The 25,414-nt window shown below is 41.3% G+C and overlaps 1 protein-coding gene and 1 long non-coding RNA gene across 5 annotated transcripts in view; one reads left to right on the forward strand and one right to left on the reverse strand.

The window, feature by feature from the left end:
- LOC133214132 (uncharacterized) overlaps window positions 1–2,416 on the reverse strand; it is a 129,788-nt gene extending 127,372 nt beyond the window's left edge. For all 4 annotated transcript variants that reach the window (XR_009726005.1, XR_009726004.1, XR_009726007.1 and 1 more), the window contains exon 1: window positions 2,348–2,416. This is a non-coding gene — a long non-coding RNA (uncharacterized LOC133214132). The remainder of the gene's footprint in view (window positions 1–2,347) is intronic.
- A 2,975-nt stretch (window positions 2,417–5,391) lies between these two features.
- Window positions 5,392–25,289, forward strand: PNPT1 (polyribonucleotide nucleotidyltransferase 1). The gene is made up of 29 exons (XM_061356818.1): window positions 5,392–5,555; window positions 6,528–6,588; window positions 6,892–6,966; window positions 7,728–7,833; window positions 8,760–8,809; window positions 9,297–9,360; window positions 9,448–9,495; window positions 10,439–10,552; window positions 10,799–10,985; window positions 11,491–11,542; window positions 12,109–12,166; window positions 12,320–12,416; window positions 12,513–12,615; window positions 13,510–13,580; window positions 15,003–15,039; window positions 15,804–15,870; window positions 15,965–16,054; window positions 16,901–16,954; window positions 17,633–17,739; window positions 18,367–18,438; window positions 18,533–18,596; window positions 19,995–20,078; window positions 20,541–20,624; window positions 21,417–21,523; window positions 21,606–21,661; window positions 22,190–22,268; window positions 22,689–22,736; window positions 23,077–23,235; window positions 24,289–25,289. Exons 1-28 carry the CDS (start codon window positions 5,392–5,394, stop codon window positions 23,230–23,232), a joined length of 2,355 nt encoding a protein of 784 aa, XP_061212802.1. The 3' UTR covers window positions 23,233–23,235; window positions 24,289–25,289.
- Window positions 25,290–25,414: the final 125 nt, after the last annotated feature.

Consider the following 25,414-nt stretch of genomic DNA (forward strand, 5'->3'; position numbering starts at 1 on the left):
CACCCAGCTTTCAAAAGTTACTCCAGTTACAAATCTCCCCCCACTTTATGACATTCCTCCTATTTCCAACCCAAATGCCCTCATTTATGACAACATAACAAATGAAAAATGTTTCAGATCCATCTACTCATGCCTTTCCCCTGTCCATGAGCATCTCTCAGCACAAGCCTTAGCCCCAGCTTAATACCTACCCCCAAAACATATTTACCACTTCAAAAGAGGTATTCACTTCAAAGACACTATATAACTACTTAAAAGAAATATTAGCAGATTCTCAAATGCTACACCAAACAGGCCTACACATTTAGTAAGTAAACATACACATATACAAACACACAAGTAGTAAGTAAATACACACATACTTACAAACAGGACACCCATATGGTACCACTGCCTGTCCCAAACACTGACCTCAAATATTCTTGTTTCCAGGGAGTTAAGCAAAGAGAAAGCAGTTCAACAAAAAGTAGCATGAAATATGAGGGTAAGTCCTTGGAGAGACTTTGTTACAGAGAATAGTTTTCCTTTAAGCAGGGGATGGAAATACTCGTTAATACAGTCTCACAGCATGTGGGGATAATGATTTCAGAGGAACATGGACTTAAGGCATCAGATTAATGAACTAGGGTGGTTTACCAAACCAAAAAAAGACTCAAATCCACAGCTTCCAGAAGCTGCTACAGCTCCACTTCAATACCTGGCCAAGTTCTTGGAAAGAAGAACTACAAACCATGTCTTTACTTCCAATATAGAAGAGTTTCTATCAGCATGTATAACAACTGCTATTAGAAACAGACAGGCACTCCCCATCATCCTACAGAACTGCTCCTGCCAGCTCACATCAACACATTTCAGTCAGCCTGTGCACAGCAAAGCCCCTGCACCTGCGTTTACAAGCTTTCACTACAGACCCTCAGTTTTAAGACTGCTCCCACTCAATGCATCTGCTGAGGCTGTTTCTAACCTGCCAGGAGGCTGCAAAAGACCCAACTTCCCAATTGTTGGGTTTTTTTCTCCTCACAGAAAGTATATCTTACAGCTGACTTGCTGGAGACACATAACATCCCATACACCAGCAGGACACCTTGGTTTAAAAGTTTGCTAAACATCAAACCAGTTGATTCTCAATACAAAAAATGAAGATAGCCCAGACAGACATGAAGAAGTCTGTCTTGTCTGTTGTTTTGTGTTGCTTTCTACCACAACTAGGGGGGGAGCAACTGCTCTCCTCAACTCTTCTACTAGTTTCCGATTTCACAGCAATAACAGTCATGACTCAAATGTCTTGAAAGCTTCTTACTCAACAGAAACATTATAGACTGTATGTGTGTATTGCACGGTGGGTATAGTAGACAGGATGTAAACACATAAGCTGTATATACACACACTCATAACTACCTTTCCTAAAGAAAAAGAAAGAATTTCCTCTGACAATTGTTCAATCCTCTACCTTAGCTGCGCTTTATACAGTGCAAAAAATATAACTTAGAAATCACAGCACTGATCTAGAAAAGGGGGATTTTCATTTGTAACTGGTTTTCACAGATTCAAGCATCCACTTTAGAAAATCCTGGGTTGTAGACATCTACAGCTTAGTTAAAAAAACAGTAATGCTTAGGATGATTACAGGTTCAAATTTACCTACATCCTCTGCTTGAATTGATGCTCCATTCCCATAAGTAAAGCACACACTGTGCTGCTACATCACATCTCCTTCCTGCTCAGGAACAGAACAGTATTCAACCCCCTAGTACCCAAGAGAAGAAAGCATCTTTGGTGCTGTCCTAAAATAAGATGAGACACAGGTGCCCCACAAAGATAATACAAGCCAAGAGTCAGATGGCCGTGACTGGGTAGTTTGCTTGATGCAATCAACCTACCTTCTTAATTTTATTCTGAAACCATTTAAATCAAAGATTTCACCTGCCACAGAATCTTTGATTACTCCTCAAATTAGTTTTCTGAAGAAAACAGTAAGATTTAATCAAGTAATCACTGCAGCTAATGCAAGTTTAATGAAATTCTAGCAGCATCTGAAAGCTATCACAAGAGATACAGCAGGGAATTCAGGTAGTGCTAAACATGACAGGAATAGGGGGAGAAGAACAATTGAAAGAGAAAAGCAGTTTCTTTAAAATCATGCTATTCCAATGTATGCTCTTAAGGCTTCTTTAAAAAGTTAGAATGAGAGACATATATCCTACTAGAACAAGTTTACTAGTTCAAAATGTTACTGGCTTGGGTGTTATATGTGAACAGGCACCTGGGCTATTTAATGCTGGCCCTTGTCACATCCCTAATTATTCTTCAGAGCTTGTAATGAAATCAGCAGCTTGATATAGCCTACCTGTGTGTGGTGCTATGCCTGGAGCACTACTGGAAGCTTTGTTGGAGTGGTAACAGGCACTGTTTCTTTCCAGCATTGTCTTTCTCTGCAATAATGGCAAAAAAAGGAAAAACAAATTATTATTGAGAGGATTTATTTTATTTTAAGGTAAGTGCTATCTTTATCATTCCCTATGAGTTGCTTTCATAGAGCCAGGTTTGTGTAATGGGTTCCACTTAAGCATTAAGTACAACAAATAAAATAGTAAGTGCATGTATTTTCCCATCAAAACCATTTAAGGAGCTCAATTTAATCTTACAGTATAAAACAGAACATAAACTTAAGCCCAGGAGAAATCAGGGCCATGAGAAGCCCCTCAGTGGAAGAGTGTATGCCAAATGTAGCTGCTTCTTGCCACAGAAGTTGACTAAGTGGATCATAACTAACTTCCACCCAACTTGGGAAAGTTTAATATAAACAAGTTTGCTGTTGCTATCACATAAGTTGCACCAGCATGCTTGGTGAGCTGGAGAGGATGGGGCACAGATGTACAGGCTAAAAGTGAGCTGCTTAAACCCATGATGGTTACAAAACGTGTACGCTCCAGGCTTCTCATTTTGGTGAGTGTGGAAAAAGCTATCTAATAATTTTGGTTTAAGTCAAGAGCTCTATTTTCAATGCTCATGGCTGTTTGTGAACTGTTTAACTCTTCTCATGCATGTTTGAATGGAAAAAATAACAAGGTTGATCATCATTTTTAAAAGCATCATCTGAAAAACATTTTGTTATGTTTATTCTGGACTTTTTTACAACCATACATAATCTCAGCTATAGAATTCAGTCTTTGGTGCAAGTCATGTGGATGAATGGCTTTTTTAAAGCTGAAGCATATATTTTGCATGGCTGCTTCTCAAGAGTTTAAAAGTTATGGTATTTCTCTAAGATCTCGGAACAATGTCAGAATAGTTATGACTGTGTAGTATCACTGGTGACAGAGTCAGGAGGACAACATGCCTCAATTTCTTTTACCTAGACAGAGTGTCACATATTTAGAGCTAATGCAGAAGTGTTGCGTGCTAGTTACTGTTGACAGCAAAAGTGTTCAAGAAAAACATTTTTCACGCTAATTCTGTGTGGCTTTGTCCTTTGTGGTGAATGCACAGTGCCTGTTAGAAAGATCTTCACTTACAGATCACTTTTAAGTCATCGCTGTATATTTCTCTACACCTTTGTTTTGATTCTTTCTAACTTCTGCAACATCAGTCAACCTCAAGATACATATATAGCTTTGCATTCATTCTCCATGAACTGCTGCCCTGGTGTCTCTTCTTTGCTTGTCATTTGTATCATGCAATTCTCTGCTTTAAGTATGTTGGCTTCCCCCATTGAATTCAGGCTTTAAAAGCTCCAATTAACCACCTCTGTGCTTAACAGAAGACACCATTTGTGTTGCTCAGGTCTCTTGTATTATATGAATGCTTCCAATCACTCCTTTATCACTTCTAGAAAATCAAATACATTTTAATGTATTTGACCAGTATAGAACTCTGAAAAGGTATTTGCCATGAGCTACAGAACAGCAATTTTAATAAGTAATAATGACAAAAATCCTTCCAAGCAATCCTCTATTTGTCAGCAGCAAAACAAATGTGAATTCAAACACAGTGAACATGATTGCTCTGCCACCTAATATATTTTTGTCCCAAACAAAACTGCACCAGTGACTTCTGATCTGGGTAAAGTTAACAGCCCTTTGGCCAGGCCAAATCCTAAGTTTCTGGATCACTCATTTCTGTCTTCTGTGTTTTGCCAAAAAATAAGAACCACGTTGGCACAGAAGTAAAATGATTACTTGGACAGTTCTCCCAGCTAATGAATGTGTTTTCTATACATGCAACTCAAATAGAAAAATACAGTTAACAGATTACTATACAAGTAATATAAAAATAGCATTAGAAACGAACTAGTAATAAATGGCATTGATTTTATATTAAATATCCCCCAAATTTAAACTGTTAACTCCAGATGACAGATGAGTTTAGAATGAAGTGTGACACTTTGTATTCATTAAATCCTACACGGCTCTCACTGTTGGAGTGATCAAGTCTCCACTATGGTGTTACTGTTCAGTTATGCTGAGAGGCATAAATAACAATAATTACTAATCTTTTTTGCATTGTGCAGCTAAGAAATAATGTCTGAGAAACAATTACTGTAAGGAAAAAGCACTCTCCTGTAAATGTAGCCTTTGGATACACGCTGAGCATGTAACAGGGCAACAAATACTTTAACTGACAATTCTTTGTAGTAAGTGCTAACAACAGCTGTAACCCTCCTCTTGCACTTTGAAAGTTAAGGCAGAAGCTCTTCCCTGTGAGGGTGCTGAGGCGCTGGCACAGGGTGCCCAGAGAAGCTGTGGCTGCCCCATCCCTGGCAGTGCTCAAGGCCAGGTTGGACACAGGGGCTTGGAGCAAGCTGCTCCAGTGGAAGGGGTCCCTGCCTGTGGCAGTTGGAGCTGGAGGAGCTTTAAGGTCCCTTCCAACACAAACCAGGCTGTAATTTCTGACCTGTAACATGGAACAGCATACCCACGGTAGGCCCTGTGCCTGCTGTCACTCAGCAGCAATACTGAGGTGGTGGCAGCCGGAAGAGGCTTCACGGGTGTGCAGGTGCCACAAGGTCTCCTGAGGCAGCAGCGGTGGGAAGGAGGCTGTAGCCATGGCGCAGGTCTCCCGCCCCCCCAGCCTTATCCCCATTTGTGCTCGTGTCCACCCATATTTTAATCGAGTTTTAGCTCTAAAGCTGCCTCTTTAGAGACAAGGGCTTCATGGGGTTTTTTGCTCACTTTTTACCTCAGACTTCCCGGACGGCTCCAATGAGGAGCCATGCGCCCTGCGCGCTCTGACCCTCCTCAGCTGCCGTCGCCGGCAGGGCTCCGCGCTGCGGAATCGAAACTCTACCACCGGCACCAAAGCCAATCCGCTTCCACCTTACTGCGCGGCATCCCTCTCCCGCCGCTTCCCAGAGCCAATCGGATGGTGGCTACTGGCGGGGTTTGTCTCGCCATGGCCGCCGCCACCACGAGCTGCCGCCGCGCCGCGCTCCGCGGTTGGGCCGTTGGCGGCGGGGCCGCAGCGCGATGGCGGCGGCCGCTGCTGCTGCCGGAGGGCTGCGTGCGGCGGGTGGCGGCCGGGGCCTGCCGCAGCCTCACGGTGGAGGTGGGCGGCAGGTGAGGGGGTCAGGAGGGGGCTCTCGGTACCGGCTGTGGGCAGCGGGTCGGCGGGTTCAACAACCGTGAGGAGAAACTGCCGCTGGCAGTGCTGCTGCGCTGTGGGAGGGGGGCAGGGGAGCTTCCGCAGGGGGGAGAGGGTGCTCTGTAAGCTGAGGTGGGGAAAGGGGCTCTGTGGGTGCCCGAGTGGATCTCCGTGTCTTGTGCGAGTACAGCGGGTGCGTACCTTTGTGTTGTGGCGGTAGCACAGGCTGAGAGAGCTGGGCTGGGTCACCCTGGAGAAGAGAAGGCTCCTGAAGGGGAGACCTGAGAGCAGCTCCAGTGCCTAAAGGGGCTGCAGGAAAGCTGGAGAGGGGCTTGGGACAAGGGCCTGTAGGGACAGGGCAAGGGGAATGGCTTGAACCTGCCCGAGGGGAGACTGAGCTGAGCTCTTAGGCAGAAGCTCTTCCCTGTAAGGGTGCTGAGGCGCTGGCACAGGGTGCCCAGAGAAGCTGTGGCTGCCCCATCCCTGGCAGTGCTCAAGGCCAGGTTGGACACAGGGGCTTGGAGCAAGCTGCTCCAGTGGAAGGGGTCCCTGCCTGTGGCAGGGGTTGGGGCTGGAGGAGCTTTAAGGTCCCTTCCAACCCAAACCAGGCTGGGATTCTATGAAGACCAACCTCCACCTAGAACAGGTGGACGATTCATCTTTGGTATGAGCAAAACATCTTGCCTCTAGGCCATATGTGTGAGTGCAGGTGAGATCCAGTGTAGCTGCAGGTCTTTGCTGCAAGGTGATGAAGTAGGATGTTTGAGGCAAAAGCACTTTTAGGGGACTTTTGGACAAAGAGTTCCAATTTCTGTATCTAATGAGGATTTTTGTGTCCAGTATGAAGTGTAGCCTGTATTCTGTACAGCCAGTGCTGTAGATGAACACAACTTACTGAAAAATGTGTTTGGATTCACCATCAGTAACAGCTTATTTCTTTCCAACAGAAAGATGGAATTATCTTCTGGAAAACTGGCAAGGTTTGCTGATGGATCTGCTGTTGTTCAGGTAAAAACCAGTTGAAATTTGGGCAACTTCATAATGTGTGCATCTGAACAGTCATTGTTAGAACATCAGAGCCTGTTAAAAGGATAGAGAGCTTCAAGCGGCACTTTAATCCCTAACTAACCAACAGCTGTGTTTTGTAAAGCAGAGTTTTGTTTGGAAAGCAAACATAATGGTGTGAAGCATGGATTTATGTGGTTGTTTTCTGCAAAGAATATTCAGGAGTTTTAGTCTGAATAAGTTTAGGGATTCGAACATTATTTTGTTTGCAGGTTATTTCATTTTATTTCTTTTTTCTGAATCCAGCTAGGTGACACAGCAGTAATGGTCACAGCAGTCAGTAAAACCAAGCCTTCTGCATCTCAGTTTATGCCATTAGTGGTAAGTACTAATGACAAAATGAGTTTTGTGATCATCAGTGGTAACCTTAGCAGTGGTAATGATTGAGTAGTGGACTTCAAGATGCTCGGGCAATGGGGAATGCAAAGAGCAGACTACAGACTCTGGACCTCAGAGTAACAGTCTGATAAAACAACTATGTCTATGGATGAGGGATGAGTGTGGATGGTGTCTGTGTTGACTTAAGCAAGGCTTTTCACAGAAACCTTGTGAACTCCGTAGAAGAGTTAGGGTTGGGAAGGACCTGAAGATCATCCAGTTCCAACCCCCCAGCCATGGGCAGGGACACCTCCCACTAAACCATGTCACCCAACATCCAAGTTCAGCTCTTACATTTCAGATGTGTGGAAAACTGGTTGGATTGTGAGGCTCAGGGGGCTGTGATTATTAAGGGTTAATGACTTATGCTCAGGCTGAATAATAGTTCCTCAGGGATCTGTCCTGGGTCATGGCCCGTTTTATACTTGTAGCAGTGCCCTGGAATCCCTCTGAACTTGGGGTGCAGTAGTGCTCTGCACAGCTCTTGACTGGGAAATGACTGGCTGAGCAGTCTATACACAATATAGAATGGGAGGGTCCATTTGAGCATCAAGATAGAGCTTGAATGATATCATCTGCATTCAGAACTGACCCTGTTCTGATCATTACAGGCCTTTGGAAGTGTCCCTTCTAAACTGAATGAATCTGTGGCTCTGAAATCAGTGATCTGTTGCCTTCAGGAATCCCTGTTTTGTTTTTAAAAGGTTGACTACCGCCAGAAAGCTGCTGCAGCAGGGAGAATTCCTACGAACTATCTAAGGAGAGAGCTTGGTTCCACTGATAAAGAAATTCTTACAAGCAGAGTAATAGGTAGGCTGCAACATTTCATTTACAATTTATTTTAACTATTTTGGAATATTTCAATAATATGGATGTTTGAAAAGGTGGTGATTTCTAACTGCTGTTTGCAGAGTTGATTTGCAGTAATGTCAGAGGGAAATGAACTTGTGGTTTCTTGTTTATCAGTACTGATTTTTCAAAGCAATACATCACACATGCTGTGTGCATATGCCTTTATAAGTCTGGATCTTGAGAAAGCTTGTTGTCACCTTTGTGGATATTAAGATCTCATCCTAACTGCAGAGATGTTACCTCTGCCGCTGCTCATCTCTGGATGGGTGGAAGAGGCAGCCAAGCTCAACTCTGAAATACAGAGGCAGGCTTACTGATTGGTATACACTCATTCTCTTCCTCATGATCCTGCTTGAGAAGTTATTTTCATCATGGCTATTTCCATTCATGAATAAGAGAACACTTTGGAATTCAACATTTACATATATACATCAGCATCTTAAGGCAGCAATGAAAATAATTAGGAGAGGGAACAGCCTGTAAGGCCCAGGCTGTTACACAGAGTCCTATATGCTTCAGACTGAAATAAGATTAATGGGAAACCATGGAAACATGCCTTTATTGCTTTTCTTTGAGGACTATGTCCCTTTATTGAGGATATTTCTGATGAAATACTAACAGGTTGTGTGTATCCTAAAACATAGACTTTTCTAATGGTTTGTTTGCTCACCCAAATATCTCTTATTTCAGTAGCACTCAGAGTAAAATATTACACTTGATTTTATATCATGCTATATTTCCTTCCGAGTTCTCTGCCTTTTCTTTTTTGTTGGTTTGGGTCTCATTTAAACCATTTGTCAGCTTTTCATTGTCATTACAATGCAAACTGAATACTAACTACTGAAACCCAAATACTTCTTAGACACTGATTATTTCTTTTGCAGATCGGTCAATCAGACCACTCTTTCCAGCAGGCTACTTTTATGATACACAGGTAGGTTGTGCTCCTTGTCCTTAACTATAGTTACCTTCAGAATGGAAATCTTGGGAATATCCAGTGAAAATTTCACATGCTCTAGGCAGTGTTTTAAGTAAAGCAGTTTTCATGAGCATCAAGGAAGGGTTTATACTTTGAAAAAGTCTAACAGAGAAATGCTGCTTTTTAGTTTGTCATTTCCTTGTCTCAAATTGTATTTATTACATACTAGTTTCCAAATTTTCTTGTAGAGGAACAGCATTCAGATATCCTCTGTACAAGAGAGGAAAGAAAAGCTAATACTCTGTGTTGTATGATATATTATACATTCACATTAGTGAGTTTTCTGTGAGCTTTCCAGTTTAAATACCTGATCAAATTTTTACTTGCAATATAGATTTCTATAAATATGTGAAAAATTTTGCTTTATTGTCCTTAGCTTTGTATTGACAGCTAATAAAAATGTGTAGGTCAAAATTATTCATTGTCTTTTATCTTATGCCAGATCCTTTGTAATCTTTTAGCAGTAGATGGTGTAAATGACCCTGATGTTCTGGCAATTAATGGAGGTAAGAGGACTGTTAAAAATTGCCTGATTGTGTGTGATTTAATGTGATCCATTGTTTCTAATACAGTTTTTTATCTCTCCATTCCAGCTTCTGCAGCACTTGCATTATCTGATATCCCATGGAATGGTCCTATTGGTAAGTGACTATTTTGAAATGATGATGATTTGAACATACTGGAAGGCTTGGACCACAGTTCATGCTTTCTTTTTTAACAAGAATCTGAATCTGAAGTCCACTATCTTTTGTTTCAAGTACTGATTACAGGTTAAAACTTAAACAGGGGAAGTTTAGATTGGGTATAAGGAGGAAGTTCTTCCTGTTAGGGTGGTGAGGCACTGGAATGGGTTGCCCAGGGAGGTTGTGAATGCTCCATCCCTGGCAGTGTTCAAGGCCAGGGTGGACGAGGCCCTGGGTGATATGGCTTAGTGTGAGGTGTCCCTGCCCATAGCAGGAGCTTGGAACTGGATGATTTTAAGGTCCTTTCAAACCCAAACTATTCTAGGATTCTATGATTCTATTGAAAATCATTGTGCAATGGGTAGGATTATTGCAATTCAGAGCATTCTTTTTCCTGGGCTAAATGTATTTCTGGACAGATTTATACTCCAAGAATAGTGTAGTATAGAGACCACTCACTTTATTTTTTCTTTAGAGAAACTTGGTCTTGAAAAACACTGTTTAGAAATCAGCTGGATAGGAATACAGCTGCTTTTTTTTTTCCAGGAACTCGAGCTTAAGATGAGCTTTATTTCACTGTGATCTAGCCAAGAGCAAATATTTGTCTGTGTTTTCCTTTCACCTGCCTGTATTCTAGAAGATGTGCCCAAATGACTTAAACCCCAGCAGACTTACAGCCTTGTGGATAGTGTTACTCAGCATTACATGCCTTACCCAGAAGAAATTCAAGAACAGATAATTCTGCCTTACCCATTTGTTCTTGATATATAGCTAACATGCTACTATTTAACAATGAACCTTTAGCTTTGAAACTTATACATCTAAAACCAAAAATTACTGTAAAATGATGTCTTAAAGAACTTCCGTATTATAACAATAATAATCTGGAGTTTCTTTGTAGGTGCAGTAAGAGTAGGACTGGTTGATGGAGAAACTATCATCAATCCAACTCGAAAACAGTTGTCTTCTAGTAGTTTAAATTTGATTGTTGCTGGAGCTCCACAAAATCAAGTCGGTAAGTTAACGATTAATAGCTGTTGAGGGTTTGAAAATCAAGTTAGTGTCTTTTTTAATCTCTCCTTATCTTTGAAACCTGTATTTTTACGCAGTTTTAGGAGTAAATAACAGTGGTAGGTTTAACTTTTGGTTAGATAAATTCCGTTGTATCTATCCAGTTCAATGTTAATCTGTATTTCTTCAATTGAGTTAGATTGCTTTTGAGCAATAAAATAATACTTAATTTTTAACTTTCCATTCACAGTTATGTTGGAAGCAACTGCTGAGAATATATTGCAGCAAGACTTCTGTCACGCCATCAAAGTAGGGGTGAAGCAAACCCAGCATATAATCCAGGGAATTCAGCAGCTAGTGAAAGAACGGGGTGTTGTCAAGAGAACTGTTCAGAAGTTGTATGTTGCTCCTGAAGAGATTGTCGAATGTGTGAAGAAGTATGTCCAGACCAAATAATTTGGTCTGAATTCTGTGAAGTGACTCAAAGTGGTTATTTAACCAGGATTTAATTTGCTGAGCTCTGATCAGATAGTTTGGAGGGGTGGCGGGTTGTTTAATAAAATAGCATGTTTTGAATGTTCAGTACTTGTTATGTTTTCCATACAACCTTAGGAACACAGCCTTCAGCTCTCTTTTGTATTTGGTGAAAAGAACAGGTTAAAACAAGCACCCTGAAAACCCAGTGGAGGTAGTGTAAGTTAGTACACCTTTCTTGTGGAAGGGTGACAAGAGGAGTTGGGATGTTGTCCGGTGGAAGTGATAAGTAATTCCAGAGAGGTGGCAAGAGAGCAGGCAGGAAATGCAGATGGAGCTAGTAATGTTTATAAATGTCAGTCTGGGGCTGTCCTACTGCTAATGAAGACAAACATTTAGTCCTCAGAACCTGCTTATGAAATGGTTTACAAGCTGTGTTTTCAAAAGTTGTTTCTTTTCTTCCTAAAGTCTTGCTTCCAACAAGATCTACGCGGTGTTCACGGATTCAGGCCATGATAAAGTAAGTGATCGATTCAAACATGATACAATTATTAATATCATAATGAAGCTGTAGTAAGATTTAGTTCTTTACACTAATGATAATAAAAACTCTGCATATATTTGCAGTAGTTATAATAAATTATTCTGTAAATTCTTATATACCAGAAAATGAGAATATAAGTTTGCTGTATGGAGATGGAGACTCCCTTTTTACAAGGAGTCACATAGAAAAGATTAGAGGTGCAAGTTCCTCCTGGGGAGATTCTGATTGGAGAGAAGAGGAAAATCTTTCACAATGAGAGCATCAGTCATTGGAATAATCTCCCCAGAGAGGTGGTGGGTTCCCCAGCATTGGACACTCTTTAAGACTGGGCTGGACAGGGAACTGGGACATCTTGTCTAGACGATGCTTTTGTCAAGAAAGGTTGGACCAGATGATCCCTGAGGTCCCTTCCAGCCTGGTGTTTGTGCAACAGTCTTAGTCCTTATTCCCTGAGTTTCGCAGAATTTCAGACCCAACAAAAACCCAACAACTTGCATTATTCTGCTCTGTAGAGTTAACTGGTTGCAAATTCTGTGCTCTAGATTTCTAGAGATGAAGCAATTAACAAAATAAGGCTTGAAACAGAAGAACAGCTAAAAGGTACGATTTTCTGCTTTCTTAATGGTTAGAGAATGCTTACCAGGAGCTGATGCTACTTAGAGCTACAGTGGGCTCTGTTAGCCCAGCTGTTGTAGTAAAAGACACATAAAATTCATTTTCCAACTTGAGATGCAATTTCTTCTTTATACCCAGAAAAATTTCCAGAGGCTGAGCCTTACGAAATCATCGAATCCTTCAATGTGGTTTCAAAGGATATTTTCCGAAACCTTGTTCTGAATGAATACAGAAGGTAAGGAGATCAAACTGCTACTGAACAACATTGCTGTTGACTTTGTATCCAAGACTATAGTTTCATTGATCTCATAATTTCTGCTTGTTACTTTAGGTGTGACGGGAGGGATTTGACTTCCCTCAGAGATATTAAATGTGAAGTGGACATGTTCAAAATGCTTCATGGATCAGCCTTATTTCAGAGGGGCCAAACACAGGTAATGTCTTGAAACATCAGAAACTGTAAATCAGTTAAAAGCTGATTTGTGTCTTTCATTGCCTTGGGGGGAGGTGGTTTGAGAAGAGAGCAAGTCCAAAGTTGCATCTTTTCACTTCTCTGTGTAGATTTCTGTGTTAAAGATATTTGTTGAAACAAAAGCTTTTAATGCAAAACATAATGTTTGGTTTTAGAAAAATGGGTGACTCAGTGAATGGGTCATTGCTGTGCAGAGCAGTGCTGAACTGTGCATAGAATCATAGAATAGTTAGGGTTGGAAAGGACCTTAAGATCATCAAGTTCCAACCCCCCTGCCATGGGCAGGGAAACTTCATATGTAACATGGGCTGAATAGGGAGACTGTACCCCAAAAAAATCACATTAATGAGACTTCTCTTCTTTGCTTAAAGTGTCAGATGTTGTTGGAGGGATTAAAGTAAAATTGTACGTGAGATTGGGTCTGCTATATTTTTATAGCTCATTTTCCAGGAAGACTGTCAGCCATTGATCTGACTTACTACAGGGAACACGGGGAGTTGCAAACAGTGATTTACTCCTCAGTGCTCTCCCCACTAAAAATAACACATGCTGCCAGTCCGTTTTATAAACAGGTTTGCTCTTTTGCATGACATCTGGCCCAGGCTCTTAAATGAAGTAGTCTGGTTTTTAGGGAGCAAAGTGTTCCAGGTTTAAGAAGCATTAAATGATTAACTTTTAAATGTGATTGTATAATCTTTGCAGATACTAATAAATCTGTGCAATGAAGGAAGAGGTTTGCAGATGACAGCCTATTTGTTGCTGAAATCATTCTTTTTGATTCTTCATATACAGTAAAAGTTGGCAATGGTTGAAGTGTGTATGAGCAGTTTATTTACCCTCTGTCCTTTTATTTTAGGTTCTCTGTACAGTTACATTTGACTCCATAGAATCAAGTGTAAAATCAGATGTTATCTCAACAGCAGTGAGGTATGCTTCTTTATGGTGTTCTGTCAGTGGCAATAAAGAGGGTGAGCGTTTAAGCACAGTTGATAAGTTCCTTATTTTTCACTATCCATATCCATTAGGACTGAAAATGTGTAAAACTAGACTTTGAAGTGATCCTGGCTGTTGCTTTTTGAGGTGACATTAATTCCATAGATGCACATTTGAAGCTGGGGAGTATGACAAGTAACAGCATCCAGTCCAGCTGAGATGGAAGGGAAATAGTGAATTACTCTTGAATCTGCAAAACTGCATCCATATATCAAGCCTCTCTAAATAAAACAGTTGATGAAAGTTCATTCTCTCTTCATTCCAAGTACTTATCATCATACTTGGAACTTGATATGAGTTTACTCAATCTATTTCACGCAAGTTTGGCAGTTTTGCTTGATAGGTTGGCTGCATGTAGCCCATGAAATGCTGTTTCAAGTTTGGTTTGAGTGGAAAGCAAGTTAAAACACACATAACTGGGTGATGGGATTTTTTTCCCCCAACTGTATCAGTCTATCTAAACATTCTCATTTTGTCTCAAAATAAAGAAGCTCAGAGGGTGAAATGTGTTCTTTGTTAATGGAGAGAGGAAAATTTAACTTGCCATGTAGCAACTCCTGTGCCATTAATATTTTATTGCTGAGGGCTACCCTGTTGAGAGAGGAAACTCCTTCCCTTTAAAGCTGCAGTTCAGTGATCTCATCACCAGTGTGGGAGGTTTACATCTTAACTAAAGCAAAGCTGCTGCTCTTTTGGCATGGAGCTGTTTGTCCATATTCTGTAACTTTGGTATTCTTGGAAATCAGTTCCTGGGTTTAAATAATGGAGCTTAATTAGCAGTCAGTGGGTTGCTTCATCAATGCCTCTGTATGAAACTGTGTGCAAGTCTTGACTTGATGCAACTTTGTTCATAGATGAGCTTTTTGTCTTTATTGCTGAGTCAGATCTTGTGGTACTTTAGTAACTTTTTGGAGCACACTTTTTGATTGAATCAAAAGCTATTTTGTGGTTACAGAGATTCTCAGTTCTGAGTGCTGAAGCTTCTGAGTCCGTACTGCATTGTGTGCAGCAAGATGCTGATGTTCTGAGAGTTTGATTTTTGTTTGTTATTCTTCCTTCAGACACACCAAAACCAGCATGAAGGACTGACAGGGCCTGTTCTGTTCAGAACAGCCAGGAGCACTGCTTTAATGATGATGATGATTAGCATATGGGAGTTTTTCTTTGTACACTGTGCTTTTCAATTTGTTTTCTACATAGAAAACCTTAGGAAAAATGTGGGTGATCAGCAATTCTATTGATTCATGATTCTGGCTGGGTTTATTTGTAAGCATAACTGCATGTGGTCTTACAAGTTGCTTATTGTATTGTATGTTTGATGGCTCTTTTTGACATGCTCTTGTTTTTAATTCTTAGTGGGATAAAAGATAAAAACTTCATGCTGCATTATGAGGTAAGAGCTTTATTACTGTGTCCCAGCTTTTGGCATGATTCACAGAAGGACTTTTAAAGGGGATACTGATCACTTCCAAGGACACAGATTATCTCTAGATTTGCTAAAACTTATGAATTAAAGTTTTAATGTGAATTTATATTGCACTTTATGAACAAAACTGTTGGTTTCCTAAAAAGCACTGGATAATACATAAATTGCCATCTGATACAGTCTTTTTACTATCTTAACATTAGGTGAGCTCCTTAAGAATGGGTTATTGCTGAAAACAGGATTAATCTGCTCTATTATTTTTAGTCAACTCTTAATATGTTCAGCTGACATACTACACCAATAGTCAATAAGTGCTTTTACATCTTGGATCTCTCTCAGCCTGTGGAACTTGCCCAGAGTATTTCATACAGGCAGCAGGCACATCTTGTCCTGTTATCTGTATGACAGAAACAAGCTTTCTGCTATGTTGTTTGTCAAGTTGGATTGGAGTAAACTTGTTGTGCTGTTTCTCAACTACCCTGTGACTGCTTTATTCTCTGGAAGTAAAACATTCACTAATCACTACCTCAGGTGCTCGTGGTTTCAGACTGAGTGACTAATAGAAGTCAGTCTACAGTACGGAAACAGAAGTGTGCTGGTTGGATTTTATTGATGTGTTTTTACCATAAGATTCTCCAAAGCTTCAAAGGATCTTTCCTAAGTGTATGTTTTAAAATGGTCATTAAAAAATCCCTAGCTAATTTTCTCTATACCCATTTTTTACTTTGTAGTTTCCACCTTATGCAACTAACGAGATTGGCAAAGTGAGTGGTATGAACAGAAGAGAACTTGGACATGGTAAGTTCAGATTAGAGCAGTCCCATGCTCCTAAGTTGTAATGTTTTATCTGATTGGTTTTATTTATGGGTGACTTGGTGTTTTTTATAACCAGGTGCACTGGCAGAAAGAGCTTTGAAACCAGTTATCCCCCAGGATTTCCCATTCACAATACGAGTTACTTCTGAAGTCTTGGAGTCAAATGGTATTATGGTTTTCTGACTTTTAACCTAGTGCCAGAGACTAAATCTGCTTCTTCAAAAGGCTCAAGTTTGATAAGCTTGAGTTGTAGGCATTATAGTTAATAAATTTCATTTTTAACATTCTTAATCTTGATAGCTCTGTTACCTGAAGTACTTTAAAAGGATGTATATGGTCATGAGCAATGGACCTTTCTTTCACTTTGCGTAGCAGCACAGTGCCGGTGTGAAATGTAAATAGGAAATCTGAGTTTAATAGTATTTGGGGCCATTTTTATGCTATAGAGTGAGGAAAATAAGTCAGCATGTATTGAGCCCCTTTCTTCAGTGTTTAATCACAGCTCATACCCTCACTGCCTGAGAGGTGACATCTCCTGGCTGTCTGTATTTGTTCTTTCCCATCTCCAGTCTGGGAGAGAGCTCTCTCCATGTCACCTGCCTGCAGAATCCCCTCTGTGTGTGGCAGGAAGTTCCCTGAGGAGCTTCTCACTAGCACTGCAGTGAGATGAGGTGGCCGGGAGAAGGGGTCAGTGGAGAGAGGGGGTCCCATTTGCAGCTTGCAAACCCACAGGTTCTTTATCGAGAGTATTTATTAGTGATGCTTGTTCAGGTTTTTTGGTGTTGGTATCATGAAAGATTCAAACTGTATTACCCATTCCTTGTTAAAATGCTTCTGCCACAGAGAACTTCTAATTGCAGTTATTTATGGTAGTACATGCGCTGCTGCACAGGATTTTCTGGAACAACTTAAGTTTCAAGCTGTCGTTGAAGGATATCCCTGGCAAGTTCTGTTTCAGATACTTCTGACCAGTGTTTAATACTTTCTTTTTCTCTGTATTCTAACTCCTTAGGGTCCTCTTCAATGGCTTCTGCATGTGGTGGAAGTTTGGCGCTAATGGATGCAGGTACAAAATACAGCACTTAATAGGATAAACTACGTATGATAGAATCATAGAATAGTTTGGGTTGGAAAGGACCTTAAGATCATCAAGTTCCACCCCCCCTGCCATGGGCAGGGACACCTCACACTAAACCATGGCACCCAAGGCCTCGTCCAACCTGGCCTTGAACACTGCCAGGGATGGAGCATTCAAAACTTCCCTGAGAACCCATTCCAGTGCCTCACCACCCTCACAGGAAAGAACTTCCTCCTTATATCCAATCTAAACTGCCCCTGTTTCAGTTTGAACCCATTACCCCTTGTCCTATCGCTACAGTCCCTAATGAAGAGTCCCTCCCCAGCATCCCTATAGGCCCCCTTCAGACACTGGAAGCTGCTCTGAGGTCTCCACGCAGCTTCTCTTCTCCAGGCTGAACAGCCCCAACTTTCTCAGCCTGTTTTCATACAGGAGGTGCTCCAGCCCCTGAGCATCCTCGTGGCCTCCTCTGGACTTGTTCCATCAGTTCCATGTCCTTTTTATGTTGAGGACACCAGAACTGCACACAATGCTCCAAGTGAGGTCTCACGAGAGCAGAATAAAGGGGCAGGATCACCTCCTTCGACCTGCTGGTCATGATAATGTGTTACAGGATCTGGAAATGACCAAAGGTTATAAAAATGTCTCTTTATTTACCCCTATTAGGAGTTCCAGTATCAAGTGCAGTTGCAGGTGTAGCCATAGGGCTCATTACCAAATACAGTCCAGAAAATGGAGATATTGAGGACTATCGTTTGCTGACAGACATCCTGGTGAGTGTCCTAGCACTGTGGTGGCTATTGCTGCTTGATTCTCTAAATACTCTCTTATGGCCTTTTGTGTAGTGTTTTACCCAGGCAGGTCTGGAACATGCACTAGTGGAAATACCAGATAGTTTCATCTCCTCTGGTTTGTCTCCCAAATTCCTCCCTATTTCAAAAAAATCTCACTGAAATGTCTGGTCATGTGTCTCAGGTTTTTGGAATTGCTCAGTTATTTTAAGCCCTCACAAGCTCTCTTTCCAATGGATTTTGTCTTTTTTCTGGATTAATAATTCTTGACTAACTTACTGAAAGCCACAGTATGTTGAATGGACATAGGGAAAATTGCTAAAGGGGCAAGAATGAACGTTATCACGCTGCTGCTGCTGCACACTGGCATCCACTGGTAGTGCAAAATCAGCTGCGGGCCTGTTATTCAGCGCTAGTCCAGGAAGCTCTTAATTTATGATGAGAGAAAGGAGCAGTGTTAATCCTTGGGCAGCAAAATAAGGCTGAAAATTCCAAGTCTGCAGAACTGCTTGGTGGCTTATTGAAACACAGGATGTGCTTTTAGCATAATGAGACTTGACACCGGCATTAAGTTACTCCAATTTGTTTTCTTTCTGTCTATGCTGGTAGGGAATTGAAGATTACTATGGCGATATGGATTTCAAGATGGCAGGTACTAATAAGGGAATAACTGCCTTACAGGTATTGTAACATTAAATCTTCCCAAAATGGAGCTGTGCCAAGGTATCTAAACCTTTTCTTGCATACTGATGTCATTTCACCCTTTTCCTATTAGGTTGATCTAAAACTGCCAGGAATACCAATAAAAATTGTAATGGAAGCTATTCAGCAAGCTACAGGTAGGTCCATATTTGTATTTGCACCCATTTTATCATACAATATGATAAATTATACTAAATTCTAAGTTTTATGAAACTAAATATTTTTATTTTGTTGTTCTCATTGTGGAAAAGCCTCTATCTTCAAAAAGAGCTGATCTGGTTTGGGTGTTGCCTGTTATACTTTAATATAGGCACTTCATAGCAAGTAAAGGGTTTTTTGTGTCCCAGGAGAGTGTTCAATCTCCAAAACTCCAGGCCCTTTCCACCACTGTTAAGTTCCATGTTATTGTACACAGCCCCAGTGACAGTGTCTGCTGCTCCTGGAGGTTCCTGTTACTAAACCAGAGCAAACTGGTGTGGTTCTGCTGGTCACCAGTTGGGTACAAAGGTACTTTGTTTGGAGAAACTGCAACAAAATTAGTGGCATAGCAAACTAATGTGCAAAAGAGGAGCATTGGGGTAATAGGTAGTGAAACATTTGCATGCAGTAGTTTGTGTGTGATTGGTACAGCATTACTGAGCCACCTCAGTTGGTAAAGTATTTGTCATACAGTATTGAAACAAATGTGGTAAGTCGGGGAAAAAAGGCTTGCTCTTAACTGTGCAATACATCAGTAAAAAGGGCTGATACAAATAAACTCCAGACTAACTTTAAAGTAACTTTACACCAGTTTTTAAATGTCTTTTGAGCAGTGGGTTCTTAGACACAAAGTAAAACCTTGTGTCATGCTTCATGGTTAAGATCTAGCAGCTCGATTCCTTATGAGTAACACAGGTAGCGAAGTCTGAGGTGCAGGTTTGTGCACTGAAACTCTGGATTGCTTTTGGCTGGTGGAAGTTGGGAAGGCGAGGAAGCATCTGAAATGGATTTGGACTGACACACAGGCACCTTATTACATGACTTCTAAATCCAAAGTGCAAAAAGAATAGCAAACTTTCTCATTTACCATAAATTCAGCTATATTTACTATTGAAATATACTGCTGTCTGTATTCTGACCCTTACTAAAATGTAAGAACTCCTAATTCCTATTCAGTGGTGGTTTACTTGAAGCAGCTCAGTTAAAGTTCCAGGCCAGTGTATCACAACTGATCAAAGTATAGCTTATCATCAGCACTCTGCTTCATCTGAATAATACCCTGAAACAGAACTGTATGTATGTTCTAGGCTGCATAAAATCATTGAGTGTGCTCAAGAGATGGAGTTTATATGCACAGAGCAGAAGGTTGTACAGCAGCAATCATGCACTGCCTGAAATGTGTTAGGTGTAACCATGCTACATTCTCAAGTTAGGCAGGAGGCAGGTTTCTATGTATGGATGTTTGTCTGCTTTGTAACAAACTGCATACATTTATTTCCATCTTACACAAAACTCTTTACTTTGTCCTCCCTCCTCCTCTCTCCCCAACCCCACAGCTGCAAAGAGAGAGATCTTACAAATTATGAACCAAACACTGGCAAAACCCAGGCCTAATAGGAAAGAAAGTGGACCCGTTGTAGGTAATGCTCGTTGTATGTTGATATGAACTCACCTATTTTATAATTACCTTTTAGCAATAAGCTGCTGCTTAAACCAGTTGGTTTGTAATGAATGTCAGGTACGTGTTTCTGCCCCTTGGAGTTACTTTCTCTTTGAGTTCTGAGGTGAATTTGGGGGGGTTTTATTGCCATGTGGGACAGTAGCAGTAAACTGCTGTACACCAGAAAACAGTTAAACTGAAGTTATATGGAACTCTCAGAGTGGGTAAAGGTGGCAGTATTGGTATGGCTTAAGGTAATTTGCACTCATCAAAGTGTTTGAGTTCCTTGCTTTCACTTCAGTTCTACAATGTAATTACATCGATGTTCAGCCAGTACAGCAGCTCTAGAAGATCAAAACCTAAATGAACATGCCATAGTTTGTGATAGCTTACAAGATGATTATATTAAGCATTTCAAGAGTACTTTTACATTTCCTTTCAGAAACTATCCACGTTCCACTATCAAAAAGATTAAGATTTGTTGGTCCTGGGGGCTATAATCTGAAAAAGCTTCAAGCACAGACTGGTAAGACGTTCTTGCTTCCTCTGATATTATCCTAACGTGCTATTAGCTTCTCTATATGAATATTGCCAGTGTGGAGTTTTTGGTTAGTGGATCTTAGTAGCCACAGGTATTATTAGCATGGCTGTTGCTGAATCTTAATGCCGTCTTTATGCCCTTTCAGAAACTATAAGTAGCTAAACTTAAACTTCCCCAGATTTTTCTGTAGGCCATCTCCATGAAACTGGCATTTGTGCTTCTGCAATGACCTAGGAAGCAGATAGGAGGAAATATCAGGAGAAAAGGGCAGTTTTAATTTGTGCTTTATGATGCAGGCTGCAAAACACTGTCTTTTCAGACTTGTATGCTTAGGCGTTCCAGTGCTCGGTACAAAGTGAGTCTGTGCTGTGTCTTGGCTAATAGATGCGTGTGTTTTGAAGTGCTGATGCAGCTGAGATGAGCTTCACCTCACTTAGTTGTGTAGATTCTCCCTGTAAAAGTGCTTGCAGTTTGTCTCACAGCAGGAATTCCCAGTGTGGTGCATGTGTGATGATGCTTTTCAGGGCTCAGGGAAGATGCAGTTGAAGGGTCGCTTAGGGCCAGTTTTGCAGATAGTGTTGAATGCAAGATATAAAGCTAAGCAAGTGTAGATCAAATCTGTGCGGCTTCTCTGCCTATGAACTGAAGCCTTTTTGCTCTTGAGATCTTAGTCTGTGCAAAATCATTTTGCTCTATTCAAGTCTTTACTGACTATAACTGCTTGCTGAAGCAGTAGCACTGTTCACCTCAAACCTCTCATTCAATCCTCTTTCGAAGGTGTGACTGTAAGTCAGCTGGACGAAGAGACGTATTCTGTGTTCGCCCCCACCCCTGTTGCCATGCATGAAGCAAGAGAATTTATCCGTGACATCTGCAAAGATGATGTAAGGGAGAATTCTGCTGTTGGCTCTTTCAGTCTGCATTTGGTGAACTTGTGTCTCACTGGTTTCTCTTTTCCCCCTACAGCAAGAAGTGAATTTGGAATTCGGTGCAATTTATACAGCCACGATAACTGAAATAAGGTATAAAACCTGCTCTGGAGTTAAAGTAGAAATTAGTTTATGTGGCTGTATTCCTGGTACCTAAATATGATGTAAAGTGATTGCCAAATGTGTATCAGTGACACCTGCATCATTCCTGGTATTTTCTTAGCTGAAAATACTCTGTTTCTCAGTATGTCTGTTTATTTTTGCTGCTTGTTTAGTTATTGGGATGTTTGTATAATAAAACCTAAGGCTTTTTTGTCTTTGGATCTGGTGTAGTAGGAATTTGCTTTTTGCTTCTCAATCCAATAGGTCTTGCAAAAACTGCATGTGCTTTTGGGTGGTAATTATTGAAATACACTGTCCTGAAATACCTGATTTCCACACACTTCCTAATGAGGAGAAATGAGAGGGCATGTTATGGTTGGGATAAGATTTTTAAAAGGGAGGAATAAAATCCTGTTTATGACAAGTTTTCTACTGCTTGCCTTGGGGTCAATATGCAGAGTAAAACACATAGATGTGTATCAGTGTATTTTGAGGTAACCCTGCTGGTTTCTGTTGCAGGGACTCTGGAGTGATGGTAAAACTGTATCCAAACATGACACCAGTGTTACTGCATAACTCACAGCTGGATCAGAGAAAGGTAATGCCTGCTTAAGCGAGGACAAACTGAACACTTAGATTTGGTTTTCATCAGTTCTCACTAAACAGAGTCTGCTTTAGCTGTAACACATCTGCTATCGTGGAGACTGTTTTCATGTTAAAAGCTGTGTTAGATGAGCAGCACCTTTTTGGTTAACCTCTGCTGTACTTAGAGCTGCAAACAGTCTAACTATATGTCTACTATGATTTTATTCTTTGTGCTTTTATGCACATCACCAAGTTCTTTAGATCTGCAATCCCATTACTATGTAACATGTAGAAACCTGCTGTTCATAAGGTAGCATTGAGTTGCTGTGATTGTCTGAAGCGTAGCATGAAGAATCCCTAAAAGAAAGAACTTTTACAGCTAACAAAATCAGTCACACTGAAATAACCTCTTCCCAAACTCACTGTGTTCTAGATTAAACATCCGAGTGCCCTGGGATTAGAAGTTGGACAAGAAATACAGGTAAGTATTTCTCTAACTTTAAAATGCACCCAAACTGTTGTTCCTGTTGTAGAATTGGAGTGAATTGTTTGGATTGTTGGTTCTGGTGTGTATAAAGAAAGTATTTTTCCTTTCTCTGCTGCTTAAAGGTCTGATTATTTCAAGTTAGATTTATTGAGCGTCCAACTCCTGCTATTAGGGTACCACATGAATTCGACAGCAGTATAGGCTAAATGGTGCCTGTTGTTCATGGCTTTGCTAGCATCACATTGAAAAACCAGAGCAGAACAATGCCTTTCAAGGAAAAGTCTATCTCCATCTCTTTAAGTTGATCAGTCTGAAAGTGGTTCATTCCTCACAGGTTAAATACTTTGGACGTGACCCAACTGATGGCAGAATGAGGCTCTCACGTAAGATTCTGCAGGCCCCAGCCACAACTGTGCTTAAAACCCTGACTGACAAAAACAGCATTGTCCTGGGAGGTACCGTTCCACAGTCATCGACCTCATCCCAGTGACAGGTAAGGCCATAGGAACAGCTTCAGATGACTCAGTACAGTGCTTTCTTTACAACTGTTGTGAAGAATTGTACCAGTCTTGGTTTTGTACAGTACACTTACCCTTCAGTGGTGTGCAAGCACTGCTTGCCACTTATGTTGCAGCATGTTGTAAGTTATCCGTGGCTTTATCACACCCTTTTGTGTGCTGCAAATGTAAAGAGCTTGATATTTAAAACTGGTTCAAGTGCCCTGACAGTTTAAGGCATCCTGCACAGCCTACTTCCTCCAGTACAAACTCATTTGTTCATCTACAACATCCATGGGAGCATCCCCTCTTCTCTTCCTTGCCATCCTTTTTTTAAAGGTGGGGGGAAAAGAAGGAAGGGGAAGAGAAGAAAAAAGAAGATGCCTGTTTGGAAGTGTTGAGTCACTTAGTGGAGACTTTCTCAGGCAATCTCAGTTAATGGAATGCCCAAGGCTCTTCCCTAGAACTGGTTTTCCAGCATGTATTTGACTGTTAATAGAGTTATCATAGAATCCCAGACTGGTTTGGGCTGGAAAGGACCTTAAAGCTCCTCCAGCTCCAACCCCTGCCACGGGCAGGGACCCCTTCCACTGGAGCAGCTTGCTCCAAGCCCCTGTGTCCAACCTGGCCTTGAGCACTGCCAGGGATGGGGCAGCCACAGCTTCTCTGGGCACCCTGTGCCAGCGCCTCAGCACCCTCACAGGGAAGAGCTTCTGCATTATCTCCAACCTGAACTTCCTCTGGTTTAGTTTAAGCCCATAAAAACAGTTTTGCCTTTCCCCACACTGTTGTCCACGTTGTTTTTCATTGGGAATCTACTAGAACACAAAGGTGTCTGATCATAAAACCAAGACCAGTTACGCAGTGAGACTGGCACACAGGAGTGCAACACACCAGTGGTAACTTGAGGCCATCTGTGGCAATCTTTAGGAATGATTCACAGCCCTGGGAGAAATTAAAATGAATGAATGAATGATTTGAAGGAATGTCTGAGAATGCTGTGCCCTGATATGAGCAATTGGTTACTGGGGATTTTCTGTCTCTTTCAGGAATCAAGCTGGGATAGTTGATGGAAACCCAAGCGACCTTTGCTACAACCTGTAGATGTCTGCGCAAGGATCTGCAGGTGGATGGTAGTGAATCATACATTAGACACTATTTATTCTTCAAGGTGATGTGGAACCTCAGAGTCTTCAAACTGATTAAAAACCCTTTTAAAATAAACCCAGAACCAAGCGATGCTTTTCTCACGTGTAACAAGGGTGAGGTGAGGCTCTAAAGAGCACGGAATTGGGTAGGCTGAAGAGCAGATTACATTGCAGTGCTTAACGTTGTTCTCACTGTCCTCTCAAAACTGTAAAGATGAGAAGCAGGTATTCCTGGGAAAAGGGATTACCCTGTTACGTGGTTGAGACACACGCTTGGTCCGAGTTTTACTGGCTTGTCAGGGTGCAAGACTGAAGTGGTGAGCAAAACACAGAGACTTGAAGTAGTGCCTTTAACGTGATTGACGCTGTTTCACATGAATACATCGATAACTGTGATAGGGTTCAGATTGCTAAAGTGTCCAAGCAGAAGGGGGACAAAACAAAGGACCTGGCTGAAACGTCAGTATTATCTGGGTTCATTAACAATTCATTGGAAAATACATCATTAAAACATTAAAAATAATTGTTTTGGAATAAGCAACTGATGGGATAAATCTTTCCCCCAAAACACCCTCACGAAGGGTGTCAGAATCCCTTTACTGATTATATTCCATCAGTGGAATATGGCCTCTGGAATCACTGGCCTCTTGTAGCCTTCAGACCATTCAGCAGGGGCTCACAGAACCACTCTGTTTTCTCCTGTGAGGCACAGGTTTGCCAGTGAAAGAGGTGAGACCCTTCTGCTGTTCACCAGTTTGTACTTGAGCTAATACCAACTTCCCACCTGATGGCAGGTGGGCTCTGAGCCTCCTGAAAGGAAAACCAAAGCACTGGAGGGAGGAGAAATGTGAATGTACAGGAACACTTGCTCATTCTTTTCCTTTTTTGTTCTAAGTTACAATATTAAAGAGGGAAGAACCGACTGTGCCGCTCCTCTGTACTCGTGTCTTTCATCGTATGAGATGGGAAAGGTTTTCCTTAGCAATCTTTTCCTCTTTGAGGGTTGTGTTCTCAAGGAAGCTGAGAT

Source organism: Neopsephotus bourkii, unplaced genomic scaffold (genome assembly GCF_033783945.1).
Source record: "Neopsephotus bourkii isolate Nb327-2 ecotype Australia unplaced genomic scaffold, CSIRO-AGI_Nbou_v1 NB_873, whole genome shotgun sequence".
Taxonomy (NCBI): domain Eukaryota; kingdom Metazoa; phylum Chordata; class Aves; order Psittaciformes; family Psittacidae; genus Neopsephotus; species Neopsephotus bourkii.